The sequence below is a fragment of the Alligator mississippiensis genome, chromosome 1 (genome assembly GCF_030867095.1).
Source record: "Alligator mississippiensis isolate rAllMis1 chromosome 1, rAllMis1, whole genome shotgun sequence".
Taxonomy (NCBI): Eukaryota; Metazoa; Chordata; order Crocodylia; family Alligatoridae; genus Alligator; species Alligator mississippiensis.
Genome location: NC_081824.1, coordinates 76294988 through 76315632, shown reverse-complemented (window position 1 = coordinate 76315632; position 20645 = coordinate 76294988). Strand labels below are relative to the sequence as shown.

General features: G+C 44.3%; 1 protein-coding gene across 5 annotated transcripts in view; it reads left to right on the top strand.

Annotated features, from left to right (window-relative positions):
* RNGTT (RNA guanylyltransferase and 5'-phosphatase) overlaps window positions 1-20645 on the top strand; it is a 381871-nt gene that overhangs the window by 277212 nt on the left and 84014 nt on the right. For all 5 annotated transcript variants that reach the window (XM_059731910.1, XM_014600584.3, XM_059731918.1 and 2 more), the window contains one exon: window positions 4052-4152. In XM_059731910.1, coding sequence (XP_059587893.1) covers window positions 4052-4152 — 101 coding nt within the window. The remainder of the gene's footprint in view (window positions 1-4051; window positions 4153-20645) is intronic.

Genomic DNA, 20645 nt, shown 5'->3' with positions numbered 1-20645 from the left:
CCTGCCCTCCCACCCGTGGTTTGGGACAAATTTAAGATGACCCTCCAATAATTAGATTTTGTACATGTACAGTTATAACAAAGGTATATTTTTCTGTTTATGTAATCTAACTATTGGGGGGGGGAGTCGTCTTAGTTTCAGGTAAATAAGGTATGTGTTCTCATTGAATGCCCAGCTATCCTACCTGATCTGCTCTAGTTAACTTGAAATGTAGCAGTTTGTGTTTGTAGTAAAAAATATTACATATTTTCTGTGGCCATAGGTTCACAACTGGGAGCAATAGCTCTGAACTGCAGCACAGGAAATTTTGACTAGAGATTAGGAAGAACTTTCTGACTGTGATGGTGGTCAAGCCTTGGAACAGGCTAAGTTTTGAAATCTGCATCCCTCAGTTTTCAGGAGTGGGTTAGACAGACGCATGTGATGGTTTAGGGAGGAATGATCCTGCCTCGATTCGGGACTGGACATGGGCAGACTTAGAATTTTGAAAAAGGAGGTGCAGATGGTGAGGTGCATCATCACATATAACACAACACACATTTTTCTCCAGATAAAAATAAACTAGAATCTTAAATAATGTGCCAGGACCCAAGGCTGTATTATTCAGTTTAAGATAGATTGGTTTTTGCTTCAAACTTAAAAACAACCTGCAAGGCTGTGAAATAGGAGCTTCGTTACCAGGAGAAGGGAGAAGATAGCAGAACTTCACAACAAAGGCTAGCTTGATTGGTGGAACATCATGGCCATTAAGAAGAGAGGGTTATTAATACCAGTGGAATGAAGAATGTAGAAGCAATCAGGTAGATTATAATGAGGCATGAAATCAAGTGACTCCCTCAACACTGCCTGACTAGAAATGCTGCTGCTACTGCCAGGCAGTTGGTTTTAAACCCTTGAATCAGGAATCAAAAGGGAGTGCAAATGCATCAGTGTACCCTCCTGGATCTGCCCTTTGGACAACATGACCTCATGATGTCTCTTCCAGTCCTATTTCCCTATGATCAAGTGTGCATTATGTTGCATTTATCAGTAGGGTATTTCAGCTTTTGCTTTGCTGTTTATTCATCTGGCTTCAAGGTGGCAGTTAAATTCCTCAGAGTCTTCTCTAGTCTTGATTAATCAAGTAATTTTGTTTGATCTTTAAAATTTGCCACCTTACTGTTTTGTGCATACTCACTATCATTTAATAAAGTTGTTAAACAGCATTGACTCCACAATGTAAATTTTTGCTGTGCTGACCATTTTTTTTACCCCATGCTACGTTTTTGTGCATGGCTATTTCAAATTTCTAAGGGCATGCAAGTATTTAAATCTAATCTTTGACTGTCTAGGTGAAAAAAAAATTAAGATCAGTGTTTACAATTAGAATCTTAAAACAGTATTTAGGGATGCAAACTTATGTGTCTGAATCTTTAGAAATGGTGAGCACCTATTACTTTAGTTGATATCAGCATGAACTGTAAATGTGGATCAAGGAACCTAACTAGACATTTACATTTGAGAGTTTTTTGTCCTCATAGCCTTACATGTGTTTCATTTAGACCAAGTCTTTTTGAAAATCTAAATGAATTGTCAGCTGATTTAATTTACCATTTTGTTAATGTACAAACTTTGGAAAAACAACTTTTATATGAGGAAGCAGTGGTGTTCATTTAAGTACCTTAAATTTCTATTTTTAATTTATCATTTCAGTTCACTCTCCCATTTCTGAAAAATGACCCTGGTTTGTAATTCCCTACATAAGTGGCTCTCAAACTTTTTTTTTCACGGACCACTTGAAAATTGCTGAGGGTCTTGGTGGACCACTTAATCTCGATTGTCAGAAAAAATAAATCAAGTGCAGGGCCAAGTACAGATATTCTCGATTGTTCCGCAACCTTTCTGTGGACCACCTGAATGGAGCTCATGGACCAGTGGTGGTCCACGGACCACAGTTTGAGAACCTCTTCCCTAGATTACCTCTACATCTTTTATGAAGTTAGGTGCAATACTTACTATGCTCCAAACTCTTGAAAGAGAATCTGTTTTTAATGAGATGACGTTTTTCATGATTTGGCCGCTTGATTTGGAAGCTCCTACAAAATCTTTAGTTAAATATCTTACATATGAAGTATTGATGGCTTGTTGCTCTACCTTGTTATTCTGGTATTATTTCTTCTACCCTCACTATCTCTAATATTACCTCATGGTTAATGTCTGATAAGACTTGTCTGTGGTATCTATCTCTCTAACACTCTGAGAGCATCTACACGTGTCATTAAGGCAATGTGATAAACTCCAGTGCAGTTTGTGCCAGAGAAAACTGCTCCCAGACACACAAGGTTCCTTGGGTGAATTTGATATCTTTTATTAGACCAACCCGAATATGTCCTTAGACCAACACGGCTACAACCTACACCTCTGCTCCCAGCACAGCATTTACACGTGCACCCAGGACTGTAGCAGTTTGAGCCAATTTTATTTTTAATGATTTTTTTTTTGTCTCATTATAATGAAATAGAAATTCTGAATCCAGAATGGATACTTCTCTGCAAAGTGCTATGAGCTTCTTATCTGTGGAATTTCATAGAAGAGTCCTACCTTACCAAACAGCATTATATTAGAATAACATACAGTAGTAGGAAACAAAATAATTGCCCAGCCATTTCCACCCCTTATATAGAAATACAATTAGCTGGTGACTACTTAATGTCATATGCCTTTTGTTATTATTTTAGCTGTGGCCTTTTACAAGTCAAACAAGCAAGTATCCTGTCTCTCAGGCAATTGGCCCAAGCATATTTATGTTTCTAGGTCGAAGAAAATTAGTGTCTGTAATTAACTGTCATAATTTTCTTCAATTTTTACATGTTACAGGTTCCTTTGTAAGAAAAACAGAGATTTCTAATTGGACCTGTCTGGGGAGATAACATAATGATGCGTGACAGGTTTTTTTCTTATTGCGCTGGGAAGAAAATCCCAACCAAACACAAGTAGCATAAACATCAGTTTTCAGATAATCCAGTAACTTTGAGGTTGCCTAAAAAAAATATGATTCAACACTTTGACACATTTGATAGCAACTTTGTTATCCATCAGTTTTATACTTGCTTTCTAGTTTCAGCTTTTTGATTACTGTTGTGCTGTTAGAAAAAGCTGTGTTAGTCTGAACTCTGAATCAGTTAGGGCAGGGGTTGTCAACTGGGGGTATGTGTACCCCCAGGGGTACTTGGAAAAGGGCTAGGGGGTATATGCAGGAAGGTGGGGTGGAGCAGCGCCACCTATCACTCCATGCCGCCACCTCCCATGACTGGGGAGGGGAGCGAGGGCAGTGGCTCCCCTCTTCAGGCCGCATCACTGGGGGGGGGGGTACCTTCCACTGCCACATGCAAGCCCCCCCCTCCCCCCCCCCCCGCCAGAAGTGTATCCAGAAGGTTGAAAACCCCTGAGTTAGGGCATTTATGCACATGTGCCCAGAGGCTCATCGAACAATCTTTAGCTAAAGCACCCCCGTTACCATTTTGAAGCATGGGGACACTGATGCATGAAATGCGGGAGGCTGACAAAGCATGGCAATTGCCATGCTCCAGCAGACTAGATTAATCAAGTTTGCTCCAACACACTGGAATTACAGTGCGTTGGAGCAGCCTCCCTGCTTGTATATAGGCACTCTTTGTTTCTAAATTGCTATACTGCCCTACCTTCTGCCTTTAGTCTTAATCTTAATCTTTAACCTTAATCTTTGTTAGTCAGGTATAACAATTATGTTAATTTATATTTTCTTTCTCAGTCTTTTGTCTTATGCATTTGTTTTACTTCAATATTAGCAATAACTAATCAGTTTAAAAGAATATACTAAGTACTGAATCTTCCTTCTGTGCAAGTATTGTAATTTGTTATATTTTACCAAATACTTCAAGTAATGTAAAATGCTAGAGCTCACCTACCCCAGGAGTACCGGAGATCATAGTTTGTCTTTTATGAGCAATGTCATTTAGAAGCATTTGACACCATAAGAATTATTGAATATCAGCTTATAAGCATGATTAAATTGCTCTTTAATTTGCTTTAGAAATACAAGCCTGGTCGATGTGATGATATTTTAAAATGGAAGCCTCCCAGTCTGAATTCTGTTGATTTTCGCCTAAAGATAACAAAAATTGGTGGAGAAGGGTATGTAAACTTTTTCGCTTTTTAAATATGATATAAAACATTTGGTTGAGTGCCTCTTAACAGCAAGTCTTTCTGTAATATGTTTTGAGGTTTTCTAGATTCAGTCCCTGCATTATCAGTGATGTTTATTCATAAGAAACATAGCTAGTTGTTTGATTAACAGTTGGTATTGTACCAAGAAAATGAATAACTGATCTAGTCATTGTAGATGTAGTTCTTATAATTGAGTTTTCCAACTATGATGTTTTGAAAAAGTCATTCTATTCTGTAATATCTCTTTGGTACTTAAACATTAAGACATCTGTGGCTACTAACAGATTTGGAGGGGTGGGGTTGGGAATGAAAAGAAACACACTTGTTTGACCCCGCTCCACAGCATCTGTATAAATTGGACGCTTCAGCAGGGCTTTTTGGCACTTTTTTCTAAAACTGGTTCAAGCAGCTATTTCATAAAAATGCCAAAAAAGCCCTGCTGAAGTGCCCGATCTATACAGACATTGGGCAAGCCGGGTCAAACTAATGCGATGCCTCTTCTGGGCATGTGCTGGGCTGTGCCAAGTTTAGAGTAAAGCGCTGTTTTCCAGGTTGTTTTACATCTGTAAGCAGCTATGTTATCTTAAATTCTTAAACCAACTCTGTGGCGTTTTTTGCAAAGTTAAAAATGCCATACACCAGATTTAATCTGTTTGATCTGTCTACAGTTGCACATAATTACAAAACAGTAAGCACTTGCTCAAAATCTGTAATTAAATGTAGCAAGTAGTTTTTCACTTTAGTTATTCTTCAGTATGTCATCTTCAGCACCACCAAGCTTTCATGAAGAAGGGAAAAGCTTCATAACTCAAAATATTTAATTGCCTTTAAATTGTATTTCTCCGTATTTCCCTATTTTTTGAGTGCAGATGCTGCTTGTAAATTGTATTAATGTATTAAGTAGTTAGAGCTCCCCTGGATCATGATATTTTTAAAAGTCATTAGATAATGCTTACCATGGAATAGATTTTATTCAGCATAGCTATTTGTGGATATTAACATCTGATACTCATTTCTGCTGACGGTTTGAAATACTGACTTTTAACTTTTCTCTGTGCCACTGGCAACTGACTGCAGTTTAACAGTTAATACATATATTACTGATTGTTCCAGAGAACAGAATTAAATGGTAACAATAGCACCTTTTGTAATACCACATATTCAAAATCTGTGTATATCTTAAAGACATGGAGAATTTACAGAACTTATACCTGATAATTCTGAGCATGACACAAGATCAGAATAAAATATGTGTTTGGGTTTTTGTGTTGGAATACTGAGTATTCAGTACCCCATGGCAGAACTGTTCCTGGGTGGGAATAAATTACAATATTTAAATTTAGTTTTTGAGAGGCAGATGTTTTAGTTTTAGAATAATACTATGTTTACTTTGTTCTATTTTAAAGAATATTGACAGTAATCACAAATGTTAAACAGGACAATTTTTCATAATGAACATTTATTTCAGGGCTCTTGGGATTTTGCTAAAGGTTAAAAATGTTGTAGTGATGGTCCATGACATCCAAACCACCAGCCCAAATCACTCCGTTCATATTACGTCAAGTATTTATTTAATGAGTTGATGCTGATCTTGGACAGGCATTTATTGTCACTTATTACAAGGGGTCTGGGTTTTCCATTTCCCATGGAAAAACAGAAAAAAATGCAGATTACCCCCTTTACGCAAGAAAAAAACAGATTTTTCATTTTAATGGAGAAACACCCACATTTTTCACATTTGCAAAAACCTCTCTGCAGGCCGGAAGAGTTCCAGCCTGCAAGGGGCTGAGGGGAGTGGGAGGAGGGTGGTCAGGCAGGGGGTATATGCACATGGCTGCCAGGCAGCCTGTAGAGCAGCTCCCGCAGGTGAGTTTGGCAGGAGGGAGTGGGGAGGGGGGATTGAGGCCACTATAGGGAGGGAGGGAGTTGGGCAGGGCTGGGGCTGCTGTCCGCACGGGGAATGTGGGGGGCTTGGGGCCCAGGGCTGGACTGCACAGCCACAGGGCCCTGGTGGGGATGGAGCCACAGGCGGCTCGGGGAGCGGGGGGCTGGCTCTCTGCTGCTATGCACACTCCCGTGGGGGCCTGGGGGGAATCTGTGCCCCCCAGATCTGTGCACAGGGTGGGGGCAGATGCAGGCAGCTCTCTGCGGGCTCGGGCTCCCCACCCTGCTGCCCTCCCCCGTGGCCTCCATAGCCCAGCAGGCCATGGCAGGCAGAGCAGGGTTGGGCAGGGAGGCTCCTTGCTGCTGCGAGCCCCACATTACCCTGGCAAGGCATCCCCTGCCTGCCCCGCAGCAGCGGAGGTGGCAGCACAGGGTTGTGCCCCTTGCTGCTCTGGGGTGGGCAGGGGGCACATCCCCAAGGCAGCACCAATCTCTCAGCAAAAACGAGCCTCCCTGCCCAGCCCCACTCTGCCTTGCTATGCTGGGTCCTGCATGCTGAACTGCAGAGGCTCTGAGGGAGGGGAGGGGAGGGGAGGGGAGCAGGGCATGAGCCTGAGCCCGCGGTGGGCAGCCCGCCCTCATCCCACGCACAGATCTGAAGGGCACAAGCCCCACTTGCCTCCCCCCAGGAATGCACTCAGTGGCTGGGAGCCAGCCCCCCCAGCCAAGCCTTCCTCTAGGAGTACACTCAGTGGCAGGGAGCCAATCCCCCTGGCAAAACCCACAGCAAGCAACCCACACCTGCCCCGCCCCCATGGGCTCCACTTTGGCCATGCTGCTCACAGGGTGGGGGGGAGGGGGAGCCAGACTCCATGCTCCGCTACGTTGCAGCAGCCAGGGCTTGAGTGGTGCTGCAGACCTGGGTCCCTGGTCCTGTAGCCCTGGCAGCTGGGGCCTGTGGGTGGGGGGTGAGGGGCACCAGCAGGGATGGGGGAGCTGTGGGGGCAAGTGAGGGGCACCAGCAGGGCTGGGGGGTTCTGGGAAGGGAGTGAGGGCAGCTGTAGGACTGGGGGGCTGTGGCTTGGGAGTGAGGTGGCTTGACCTGCATTCTGTGAGCTAAAGGGCAGGGGAAGCTCTGATTTTCCATGATAAAAAACCCCCAAATCAAATGCCATAATTTATAGGTATTTAGAATTTATTTTATTATAGTGATTGAGGCAGTGGTAGGCTTCTAAATTGCTTTAAAATTGTAAATATATCTCTAGAAAATTATGTTCATTTGACATCCATATGTATAGTGGTGTTTCGTTTTAATTGTGGATTTGGGGGGTTTTTATCAGAGAATTTGCATTTTTTTCATCAGAGAAAACAGGTTCCCTGCTTTATTACTGTATTAACTCAATTAACCGAATCTAAGATGAGTTTTTTCATCCAAATAACTTGGGGTGGGGGGTAAGGTTGTCTTAGATTTGAGTTCTAACTTGAGGCAGATGGCAGCTGAGCTCCAGGGAAGGGGGCATAGGGCTAGAGGCATTGAGCGGGGACTGTGTGGGAGAGATTGCACCATCTGTCCCCCACCCCCTCAGCCTGCTTCACCCCCTTTACCTTCTACTCTGGCTCTGGCCTCTCTAGTCATGAGACAGGACCAGGCTGGACTGGAGCCAGTGACTGTCCTGGAGCTGGACAAGAGCAACCAAAGGTAAACAAGGGAGTGGGTCAGGCTTAGGAGGGCAAGAAGCTTGGGGGATGGATGGCAGAGGGTGTGAAGACAGGCACTGGGGGGGGGGGAGGAGCAGGGGGCACCTGGCAGAGCAGGGAGCAGGCAGCAGGCACAAACATGGGTGGGGCAGGGGGGCAACATAGCAGGGGCCAAATGCAGTTGGGGCAGGTACCAGAGTGGGCAAGTAAGTAGCAGAGGGCACAGGCATGGTGCGGGGCAAGGGGCAGGAGGGACACATGGTGGGGGGTGGGGCAGTCTGGCCTCTCACACCCTGCCTCTGCTTTCCCTGCCACAGCAGTGTGGGGGATGAATTTAAGATGACCTTCCAAAAATTAGATTCTAATCATGGAAAATTATAACAAATGTAATTTTCCATGTATAGAATATAATTTTTGGAAGGAGGGGGATGTCTTAAATTCAAAGTTGTCTTGGATTCAGGTAAATACAATATATTTGGTAGAACATGATGCTATTTGATCAGAACTGAAAATGTTAGCAAACAAGAACTCTTTCTAAAATATTAGTCTAAAATTTGTTGGACTCAGGATAAATGGCTAAATAAATAATTGGCTTGTTCCAATATGGAATTTGTAATGTTTTCTAACGTGGAAAACATTTATGATCCTTCAGCTACAGAAAATGAATATTTGTTGTCACTTTTCAGAAGCAACTTTCTAAATTTTTGGACATACAAACTTTTTATATATCTTAGGTCTCATGTTTCCCACTTGCTAGGTTTGCATAGTCAATTTAAGGAGCACCTTTCTAATTTCAAATGCAACATTAAAAAAATGAACAGCTTAGAATTAGAAACCTGGATATCCTGACCTGGGTTTTTTGATTATTCAGTGTACATACAATACATCCGGTTTCTTTTCCCCTAGATTGTGCTATGTTGAATCACATGTAGCAATTAACTGAAGTTTGTAACAAGCTTACAGGTACCTAAAAAAGCAATTTAATGAAGTACTGAGTAAAAATATAAATGTTCAGAGTTTTATAAAGAAATATTTATGGTGAGTAATGACCTATAAAATCATAGCTTCTGACCAATTAACCACAAACTATGTAGAAAAATACCATGGGATTCAGTGCTTCAGTTGTTAACTTGATTATTCTATTATGGCTTGGCAAAACCTTCCCAATGTAAAGTTATTTGAAAGGGATAACTGAATTATAGGATTTTTTGATGCTAGCTGCAGTTCTAAAAAGGATAGCATATAATTTTATAGTATAAAAAGGCAGCTTTAAGCCTCTGAGCACTGTTATAATAAAATGACTATGAAAAAGCTCCTGTTAGATTGTGTTCTAATAAAACTAGAAAATCTGTTCTGTTGAACTGCCTTGCTGTTGGCAATTCTGAAATTATAGTATTGGGCTTCCTTCCCCCCTCCCCCTTAAGCTAGGATTTCTGAAAACACATTGATAAGTGTCCAGCCTGTCTAAGATGGAAGAGTATATATTTTTTTCTTTAAGTCAAAAATACTATACTTTGAGGAGAGGCTTGACAGCAAAGTAATACAGATGTGATTAGAATGCTCCCCTGAAATGTATCTATTATTTTATAGTTCAATAAAACAGTAATACATATGGAATCAGAATTTGTCCCTGTATTGATCTGTCACTGACAAATGGTGAGGCCAAACTGATGCATTGATCCTAAATAAATACTAGATGGTACTCTGTGATCTCAGTGAAGAGTAGAACAAACAAATACTAAAATAATAGTGTAATAAGCATCCGCAAGTCCTCCTTTCTACATTATAGTCTCATATTTTCTTGTAAACATTTGAGAAATGCCTGGATCTGTACCACTTCACAATGCAATCTCATGAGAGTTGCCAACCCAAAGGAGTGTTGGTTCAGGTCACCTTATGTAAAAAAAAAAAAAAAAAAAAAGTTACTTAAAAAAAATTAAGTAATGGTAAAGACTGGCCTGTAGCTGCCTTTTTACTGGCACAATACTTGCCCTATCTGGGGATTAGGGCAGACTGCTTTTGGACCTGCTGGTCTTTTGATTGAGATGCAAAACTAAGATCCTGAACACTTTTAAATAATCTTGTGGCATATGAATGAAGGAGTCTTCTCTAATGACTTTGCCAAATTCCAGTTTGAGAAATTATTTTCCACCTACCTAAGATTTCCCCTCATCTTTCCCTTGCAATTTCTAGTCCTAATTTTTTTCTGTGGTGGTTTTGTTCACAACTAAATAGCAGCTGCGTTGCATCCCAGAGGTGGCTATAATTCTGTTACAGATGGGTGGCTCATTCTTTTATCTTTATTCTTTTTCCCACTGAAATCAGTGGGATTTTTGCTACTGAATTAAATAAGAGTAGGATCAAACTCATGACCCATAAAGCAAACTGAGGATAAAAGCCTCTTACAGAAATGTTTTGCAATTTTATATATATAATTTTACAATAAGAAGCATTGCTTCAGTTCAGTAAAAAGTCCAGTTTTATAATGGGTTTTTTGGTACCCAAAATAATTGATTCTGAAGGTTCAGTTTAGTTTCAGATATCACTATTTAACTGTTTGAATCACACGGTGGGGGAGTTATTTTGAAAAGCCTTTCATCAGACAAAGCAAAAGATTTGAACCAGGACGCACCACATCTATATGTTTAAAAGAAGGTAACACCACGTGCCAATACTGAAATCACCTCAGATTTCCCCGGGTTGCAGTCTTACTTCAGGAATATGAAGCCTGCCCTTCAACACTGGAGCAATACCTTGTGTTTGTGTCTTGTAAACATTCAGGAATATGAATATATCTAGTTCACTTAGTAAAGAAATTAGATATTAATCAAATCACCGCAGCAGGAAAGGTTGTCAGTAATACTTAACTACTGTTCTGGCATATCATGGCTTTATCATAAGTAGAGAAATGATTATAAATGATCCTTATCCAAAAGTGCCTCATTCTAAGAATATTTGTAGGAAAACCTTTTGAAGATTCCATAAGCATTAGCCTGTTGATGAATAAAGTAGCTGATTCTTGGCGGCATACAGAGACTGAATCTCAATTCTCTGGTCTTTTTCAATAGCTCTCTGAGTTTGTGTGCAAATACAAATATGTAAAAGTAAATGACAAACAGTTGGTCTGATAGATTCTGTACAGGAATTCTAAAGGTGGGAGACTCAGATTATCATAATTGTTGACATTGTTTCCAGTCACAGATGTGCTTCAGTTTTCTGTGAAACTTCACAGTATAAGAGAATTTTACCCATCTTGTAAGGGAAAATAGATTGTAAAGTGCAGTTTAAAAAAAATAGTTTTCTATATTGGGAAGTTCTTAGTTTTTCTCTCTGCGTGGAACCTTCAGCAGAGCACAATGTAAGCACCTTGACCTCATAAATTCAGAAAAAAAATGCTTTATTCAAATCTTGGACAAATTTGCTGCCAGCAAAAATGTGAAGCGATTATCTTGGACTCGTAGAGTCCCAGGCACAAAAACAATGAATATAAGCAAGGATTTTTTCCCTGTTAGATTAGATGAATGGTTACATCCTAGTATATTTTTACTTTACAGCAAGAATAATATGGAAAGTTTATCAATCAGATAGAACTCAAGTAATTTTAATTATTCTAGAATGGCCATGCAGAATCATAGAAAATTAGGGTTGGAAGGGACCTCAGGAGATCATCTAGTCCAACCCCCTGCTCGAAGCAGGACCATCCTCAACTATATCATGCCAGCTAAGGCTTTGTCTAGCCAGGTCTTAAAAACCTCCAAGGATGGACTCCTTGGCCCCCCAGCCTGACTTCCTGCGGGATCCTGCCCATTAATTCCCTGAGTGAGTCAAAGTCTGCTTTTCTGAAGTCCAGGGTACTTAGGCTGCTGTTTTCCTTTCTTCCTTTTGTCAGGATCCTGAACTCAATTATCTCATGGTCACTGCTGCCCAAGTTGCCATCCACTTCTGTGTTCCCCACCAGTTCTTCCCTGTTTGTGAGCAGGAAGAACAGCACGGCCCCTAGTTGGCCTCTCCAACATTTGCACCAGGAAGTTGTCCCCAGTACTCTTCAAAAACTTCCTGGATTGCCAGTGCACTGCTATATCACCCTCCCATCAGATGTAAGGGTGATTGAAGTCCCCCATGAGAACCATAGCCTGTAATCAGAAAACTTCCACTAGCTGTTTGAAGAACGTCTCATCTACCTTGTCTTCCTTTTCTGGTGGTGTATTGCAGAGATCCACTGCAAAATCACCCTTGTTGCTCTCCCCTATCTGAACCTAACCCAGAGACTTTCAACAGGCCTGTCTCCAGTTTTATTTTGTAAACCAATCAAATAATATTTGTGTAAATTATTATTAATTTATATTACGTTCATATTGAAGGTCACAAGTGAGATCAGGCCCCTCTGTGTCGGGGGCCCTACAACCATTAAAAAAAAACAATGCTGTGCTGTCCCGCTGTGCTTACCATCAGGGTTCGATATAGGGGAGGAGGGGGAAAGAAGGATCAAGAGGGCTGAGCTCTCCCATAAGAGACAAGAGCCCCCCCACAAAAGGTGAGAGCCCCTGGCCCGTCTCATGCCTTTGTAAGCAGGTCAGGCAGCAGCTCCTTCTAGCTGCCAACTGCCACCACTGCATAGCCCCCCGAGAGTCAGAGTGTAAGTCAAACCGTGCTCAACATACAAATGAGGACAGATGGTATGCAGTCAAGGTACAGTACAGTCCTGAGTTGACCATGGCAGGTGCACAAGATTCCATATATTAACATAGTGTGGACATAGTAGAGTTACCTCTGATGGTATTCAGACGTATAGGATAGTTTAGGAAGTTGCTATGCAAAATGATTTGGAGAAAACATTACCTGTATGAGGGGCAGGCAGGAAGAGGGCAGAAAGGTTCCATGGTATTCCCTGAGTGAGTCAGAGTCTGCTTTTCTGAAGCCCAAATGTCTATGAAATCTATGTATGAAGCACAGTGAAAGTTGCCGTCATTGTTGTAGTGAAAGAGACTCAGGTGTATACATTTTATCTGGCTGCTACACGACTGCCTTATGGCACTGTGGGTATTTGGTCTGTATTTCTTATATAAGAATACTTATTATCATTTTCTGGCAATTCACTTCAAATTAAAAGAATCTACTTTCAAAGTGTGCCATTGCACTTGGGCAGCGTTTATACTCTGGTGTGCTGAACATAATGTTGTACCTTCCACAATTAATGCTCAACATGCTTTTGGAATTTCTAATATTGTGTTTCAAAAAAGAGCTCAGTCTCAGCTTTTTATATGTTCAAGTGGCAGCCTTGGGCAATCTCCATCTGTCAGATAATTATTCTGCTTTAGCTACTCATTTCTCCAGATTTTTAAAAGCTTTGCTTCACATCCTAAAATCATCTATGTGTGTGCACAATGGATTTTAAATCTAAGCTTGCATGTCCTATGGATCCTGCTTCTTTCCAACCAAGAAGACTGAGATTTCTCTTGAAACCCCTATTAAGATAGGCTTCATTGCTGCCATGTAGTTGTTTTCAGAGTTGTATACTTCATTAATGAAATTTCTGCATGTGCCCTGAGAAAATATCTCAAAACATACATCTCTAAAAGTAACTTGGTTCACAAAAAACATGCTGCCTTGATAGAAATATTTTATAATAAAGTGGCTGTTCTGAAAGACTTCCATGGGTCATGTAACTTGGATTTAAGGAAGTTGAAATATTATTTATGTATAGCACATTTCAAGGAACTGTAAACCTCTTAGTATGGTATAGAAACGAAGAGCTCAAGCTAGGACTGGTGGAAAATATCCCATTGCAGTATTTTAGATGGAAAATTGAGACTTTGGCTAATACAGATTTTTTTTTTTTTTTTGCAGGAATTGTCTGGTTTACTTAGATAATATTAATTTTTATTTAAAAGGAAAAAGCTTGATTAAAAAAATCCTTCCTAGTGCCTTTCCAAAGGAATGGCTTTCCAAGACGAGATAAAATTTCTTCATGAATCTTCAATGACCCCCATGATTCACATAGGGGGTCCAAAAGAGAGATACTGGTGCATCATGGAAGTTATAGTCTAAGCACTAAGTCTGGTCCATACACAAGAATGGAAGCATGAATTATGATTCCCAGAAGACACTGCACATTTTTTGTTTTAGGTACAGAGATTTTGCATGGAAAACTTGGCAATTTCCTGGGCTGGGAACACCTCAATTTCCAGTCAATATATGTATCATCCATTTTCTTCATATCTTAAATTAACTATTTTACTGGACCTAAAGAGAAGCAAGAGATTAATTTAAAAATGCCACAAAGCTTCTACTTAATTTCTTCTTGCATTCTTACTAATCTAGCCTTTCTAATGATGAAATATTTAATAGTATTAAAACTACAATACATGAAGCACATGGAAAATTTCATAGCGAACTTAACATGCTAAACTGTCACAGCTTTCCTTTGGAAATGAAATCTTTTCAACTGAAGAATCTGCATTTAGTCTATATTACATCAGTGTCTTTGGGTAAGCAAATAATATTTTATCCAAGTCTCTTACCTTTAATTTTGTGTGTGTGTGTGAATGAGGTGGAGTGCAATGTGCTGTAAAACATTTAATTTGTAGTAAAGTTTGAATATTTTCTCTTCCTGAGTTCACAAACAATAGCACTATTATCAACAATATGTCTGAAGGTATCTTGAGTCGATACCAACAAAGTTTATGAAAGGGCAGTATGTAAATATAAAAGGTCAAAATAAAGGTCATCATTCAATGAATGTACACTCAGAGGTCAACTGGGAGAAGGTGAGGCTCTCACCAGAAGTGTAGGTTAAACTTCCAGGGAGATATTTGAAACAGAACTGCGTGCAGTCTTTGTACTTAAGAGTTCCTTTTAGCTTCCTCCAACACCAAGCATGCGTGCATTGGAGTAATGAGTGCCACCCTGGCTATGTTTGTTATGCTCATACTTTCTATTAAACACAAGCAGGGCTTCGTACCACCTGAACTCATGGTACAAGGAGGCTGGTAGGGAAGGGCAGAAGGGAAATGCTGAAAAGTTTAGGAGGGGTGATCCTGCCTTGAGCAGGGGGTTGGAGTAGATGACCTTCTGAAGTCTCTTGCAACTCAATTCAATGATTTGTAAGAACTAAAATGTTAAAAGTACTGGAAAAAAGCCTTTGTTTAAGCCCCTTCAACAGACAGTATAATGCCTGGGGTTGGTGCTGGACTAAAACATCTTGCAAGCAGAAAGAAAATTAGTTATGATTGCTTTTAAGGACCCATTCCTCCTCCTCTGAAACAAGGGCCAAGAATCAGGCATGTCCCAGAGCCCTCAGCTGAACAGAAGTTGTTACATGTAAGAAGCAGCTTATCTATGGGTGTAGATAGAAGTGACAATTTTCACCTGATCTGGCCACAAAAGCAATCTATAGTCTTGACCAAATACAAGTGCGTGGCTGCAAACAGCTTCAAAAATGGCCAGATAGGTGAAAATCTGACCCCTCATTCATAGTTTCATAGTTGGTAGGGTCAGAAGGGACCTGAGCAGATCATCAAGTCCAACCCCCTGCCATGGCAGGAAAGAGCACTGGGGTCAAACGACCCCAGCAAGATGTTCATCTAGCCTCCTCTTAAAGACCCCCAGGGTAGGAGCCAGCACCGCTTCTCATGGAAGTTGGTTCCAGATCCTAGCCACCCTGACAGTGAAGTAGTGCCTCCTGATGTCTAGTCTGAATCGACCCTCTGCCAGCTTGTTATTTCTAGTCATTCCTGGTAGTGCTGGGGGGAATAGGGACTCCCCCAATGCCTGCTGGTCCCCCCTGACTAGTTTATAAACAGCCACCAGATCCCCTCTCAGCCTTCTCTTGTGAAGGTTGAACAGGTTCAGGTCCCTTAGCCTCTCTTCATACGGCCTGCCCTGCTGCCCCCTGATCATGCGAGCGGCCCTCCTCTGGACCCTCTCCATGTTGTACACATCCCTCCTGAAGTGCGGCGCCCAGAACTGGACACAGTACTCCAACTGCAGCCTGACCAGTGTCGCATAGAGGGGGATGATCACCTCCTTGGACTTGCTCGTGATGCATCTGTGGATGCATGACAAGGTGCAGTTAGCCTTACTGACTGCATCCTCACATTGGCAGCCCATGTTCATCTTGGAATCAATAATGACTCCAAGATCCTTTTCTGCCTCTGCACTGATGAGAAGGGAGTTCCCCAGCCTGTAGGTATGCTGCTGGATCTTCCCCCCCAGGTGCAGTACCTTGCACTTGTCAGTGTTGAAACCCATCCTGTTCTCATCTGCCCACCCCTGTAACCTGTCTAGGTCTGATTGCAGCCTATTCTTCCCTTCTGGTGTGCCCACTTCCCCCCTCATCTTAGTGTTGTCTGCGAATTTGAACAGGGTGCTTTTTACCTCCTTGTCCAAGTCATGATGAAGATGTTGAACAGTGCAGGCCCAAGGACTGAGCCCTGTGGAACCCCACTGCCCACATACCTCCAGGTCAAAAAAGACCTGTCCACCACCACTCTCTGGGTGCATCCCTCCAGCCAGTTAGTGACCCATTTGACTGTGTGTGTTGATGCCACGGTCCCCTAGTTTTTTAATGAGAATGGGGTGAGAGACAGTGTCGAAGGCCTTCCTAAAGTCCAGAAAGATTTACGTCCACTGCTACCCCTGCATCTAAGGATTTTGTGACCTGGTCATAGAAGGCCACCGGGTTGGTCTGACAGGACCTGCCTCTAATGAACCCATGTTGGTTGCCCCTAAGCATAATCTTCCCTGCTGGCCCCTCGCGGACATGCACCAGGATAATTCTCTCAAAAAGCTTACCCAGGATCAAGGTAAGACTAACTGGCCTATAGTTTCCTGGGTCCTCCTTCCTCCCTTTTTTTGAAAATGGGCACCACATTGGCCCTTTTCCAGTGCTCTGGCACCACTCCAGAGCACCACGAGTGCTCGTAAAGCCATGCCAGGGGTCCCGCAATGACCTCTGCTAATTCCCTCAGCACTCTGGGGTGAAGATCATCAAGACCAGCTGACTTAAATACATCCAGTCCCTCCAGAAGTTCCCTGCCTAGGTCCTCACTGACCCTACACCTGGGTGCGCCTCCCCTGGGGACTATGGGGGTCCCAGTGGAGGGGGGGGGTGACCCGGTCCCTGCTAAAAAAAATGGAAGCAAAGAAATTGTTAAATAGGTTAGCTTTGTCGTCTGATGAGACGACCAGTTTTCCTAGCATCTTGCAGAGGCCCCACATTACCCGGTACCTTCTTTTTACCCACTATGTATTTAAAAAAGGACTTCTTGTTGTCCTTGATCTGGGTGGCTAGTCCCAGTTACATCTCCACCTTGGCCTTCTGGACCACCCCCCTACAGCCCCGAGCAACCGAGGTATAGTCCTCCCTTCCATTGGGTGTACGCCTCCTTTTTAGCTAGGAGACATTCCCTTATGCTTTTGGTGAGCCATGGGGGCTTTTGTGCCCTCTTGCCCCCTTTGATCCATGTTAGGATTACCTCCCTTTGGACTTGGAGGATTGTCTCCTTAAGGAACGACCACTCTTCTTGGACACCTGACTCCTCTCCCCTCCGGGACCTCAATGCCTCCCCAACTAGTCTCCTTACCTCATTGAAGTCCACCCTCCTGAAGTCCAGGGTTGCTGCCTTGATGCAGGCCTTTGCCACCTTGCATTGGATGGTGAATTCCAGCAGGCGATGATTGCTGTCGCCCAGGTGGTCGAGCACCCGCAGACCCTTCACCAGGTTGTCGCCTGTGGCCAGCACCAGGTCCAACAAGGCGTCTCCCCTGGTGGGGCTGTATACCTCCTGGGTTAGATGGAGGTCCTGTATCTCGACTAGGATTCTACGTGAGTGGTCAGACCTGGCTGACAGCTCTTCCCAGCAGATGTCTGGAAAGTTCAGGTCACCCATGATGACCACGTCCTTTGTCCTAACTACCTCCGTGAGCTGACTTAAGAATTCCCGGTCTAGCTCTTCCCCTTGGTTGGGTGGTCTGTAGTAGACCTCCACTGTTAAGTCCCTTTCCCCTCGACTTCCTTGTATTCTAGCCCAGAGCACTTTAGTGTGCCCCTCATCTGACCCTGTGCTACTCATTGAGGATGTGTATTTCTCCTTGACATAGAGCACCACGCCTCCACCTTTCCTCCCTGTCCTATCCCTCCTGTACAGACTGTAGCCCTTGATATTCACTGCCCAGTCATGCGTTGGGTCCCACCACATTTCAGTGAGCCTGACTATGTCTGGGTTGGTGTCAGCTAGCAGGAGGGTAAGTTCCTCCTGCCTGTTCCCCATACTACGACCATTTGTATAGAGGCATTTGAGGCCTCCTGAAGATGCGTGCATTGGCCCCCTAATCTTAGTACTACCCGGGTCCCTGTTGCTTACCTGGGTATTTGTTCTGCTCATCATCGATCTAGGCTGGGCTGTTCTTGTGGGTGACACTTGATTTAGTGGTGCAAGGCTTCCTCTGCCCTCATCTTCCCCTTCCCTTGACGAGCCTAGTTTAAAGCCCGCCAGAGGAGATCCGCCAACCTAGAAGAGAACACACGCTTACCTTTGGGGGAAAGGTGAAGCCCATCCCACCCGAGCATGTCTCTTGTCCTGAAGTGTGGGTCGTTTTCTAGGAAGCTGAAGCCTGCCTCCAGACACCATTCCTGGAGCAGCAAGTTTATCTCTCTGATGCAGGTCTCGTGTCGTCTTCCATGTCCACTCACTGGTAGGACAGAAGAGAATACCACCTGTGCCCCTATCTCCTTCAGCATGCCCCCCAGAGCATAGTAGTCCATCATCAGGTGATCAGGGCTTCTTCTGGCTGCATCATTAGTGCCCACATGGATTAGGACCATGGGGTAGTAATCGGTGGGCTGGATCAGGGCCTGGATCATCCCTATCAACGTCCTGAATCTTTGCTCTGGGCAAGCAGTGGACCTCAAGTGTTGAGGGGTCCTGGCAACAGATGGGTCCCTCTGTACCTTTCAGGATGGAGTCACCTATAACGATCACTTGATGTTTCCTCCTCCGGGTCTGCTTAGCTCCTTCAGCCTGTTCAGAGTATGGAAAGTGTGGAGTTGCCTCCTCTCCGGAGGTTTCCTTTCTTCTCCTGCAGTGTCGCCAGGGCCTCGTACTTGTTCTCCAGCCGGACTGGAGGAACTGGTACTGCTTTGCTGCGAGCCGCCCTAGTTCTGGAGGTGAGCATCTGCCACTCTGCTGTGGAGGGCACCTCCCATGGTGCTTCTTCCTTGGGTGCATGGCACTGCAGAGAAAGGAAATACCCATCAATTTCATCCTCCGCCTCCCTGATTCCCTTCAGCTTGCTAACCTCATCCTAGAGCTCCCTCACCCGTGCCTCCAGGGCCCTAAGACATGCGCCTGCAGGACAGTTGTGGGGGCCCCCAATCCCTGCTCCCCCGGCCCTGCGGGGTATCCCCCGCTGGCCGGGGGGCAGGGGGACACCAGCTTCCCCATGGGCTCTGTCTGGGTGGAGGCCTCAGACAAGCCCTGGGTAGGTGGCACCTCCCGGGCAGGGGCCCTAGCAGCACTCTGCGTCAACACTATTATATAAGTTGCTATTTATTTATATTTTTGTGTGGTGCCTTTGCCCTACCCTTGCTGGAGTCTCCCTCCTGGCCCTTCCTGCCTGCCTGCCAGCGCGAACGCCAGCACAAACTCTCGCACGCTCTTACAGAGCATGCCTGTTTGCGCGCTCTGTTCATGCGGCGCGGTTCAGGATTGCGGCTCCCTACCAGCTCAGCTAAAAGGGATCTGGGGGTCTTCCCCTCCGGATCCAGCTCAGCTGTGCTGGCTCCCTCTGCTCCAGTTACCTTTGGGGGATCAGCTGTTGCTGTCCCTGCTGCTGGCTCCGCTGCTGCTGCGTCCGCCTCTGCCTCGGGTCAGGTAAGGGGGCACGTGTGTGCAGGAACGCATGTGTGCCCAGTTCCCTCCTCTCCTCCTTGCTCCTGGCTCCTGATTGCATGAGGGATCAGATGAAGACGTTTCAAAATGTAGCATCTTTTGTATCTTGTGTCTGTGGAGCTCCCAGCCTGTCACTGTTTTCAGAATGTGAGGGAGGACGGAGTAGAGGGAGTTCAGTTTGGGGGGTGTTCAACCCCCCCCTCCCCCCAAATGATAGGGAGGGTATATTGAAGCCCCCATGAGTGGGGGGGGGGAGCTCCAGTTCACCCACCTCACCCTTCAGCACCAGCCGGGGAGCCCCAAGAACAAGCTTACTCCTCTGCCTTTCCCCCCTTCCATTCTGAAAACAGCAAATACTGCCAGAGAGCCTGGCCGTTGCTATGGGAATCTGGCTGCAGGCTCCCAACCCCAGCTAGCTTTCCCTCCTCTTTGGAACCAACAGTGAACTTCTGTTTGGTCTGGGGTAACACTTTAACTCAGAATGCTTTGCATAACACATTCTGAGTTACAGCTGGGAATTGCACTTCTGTCTGTGCCCTGTGGCCGTGTTGAGACAAGTGCCACCGTGCAGTATGTGGTGCTACAGACACATCTGTGGTGGCATATACCACACATTCAGGTGTTCTCCGCACTGTAAGGTAGCAGTGCAGGTGGGGGGGTTTGTGACCTCGGGAGAACCTGGGGTCACAAAAACCCACGGAAAAAAAAAAGCAGGCGGTGCACACGGGGATAATGCATGCTGCCCAAAACCAGAGCCTGGCCAGCTGGAGCCACACTCCAGCAGCTAACCAGGCTCTGAGCATCAGAATTGCTGCTGCTGCAGCCCCAGGAGGTCCCCAGGTAAGGCTGGTGGGCCCAGCCGAGTGCTGGCCCCACCCTCCCCTACCCCACCCAGGGTAACCTGCTGTGTGCCAGAGGTTGCCGCTGTTACTTGTCCCCAAAGAACCAAATGTCCATGCTCATGTGGAGGCGGCCTATGAGCACAAG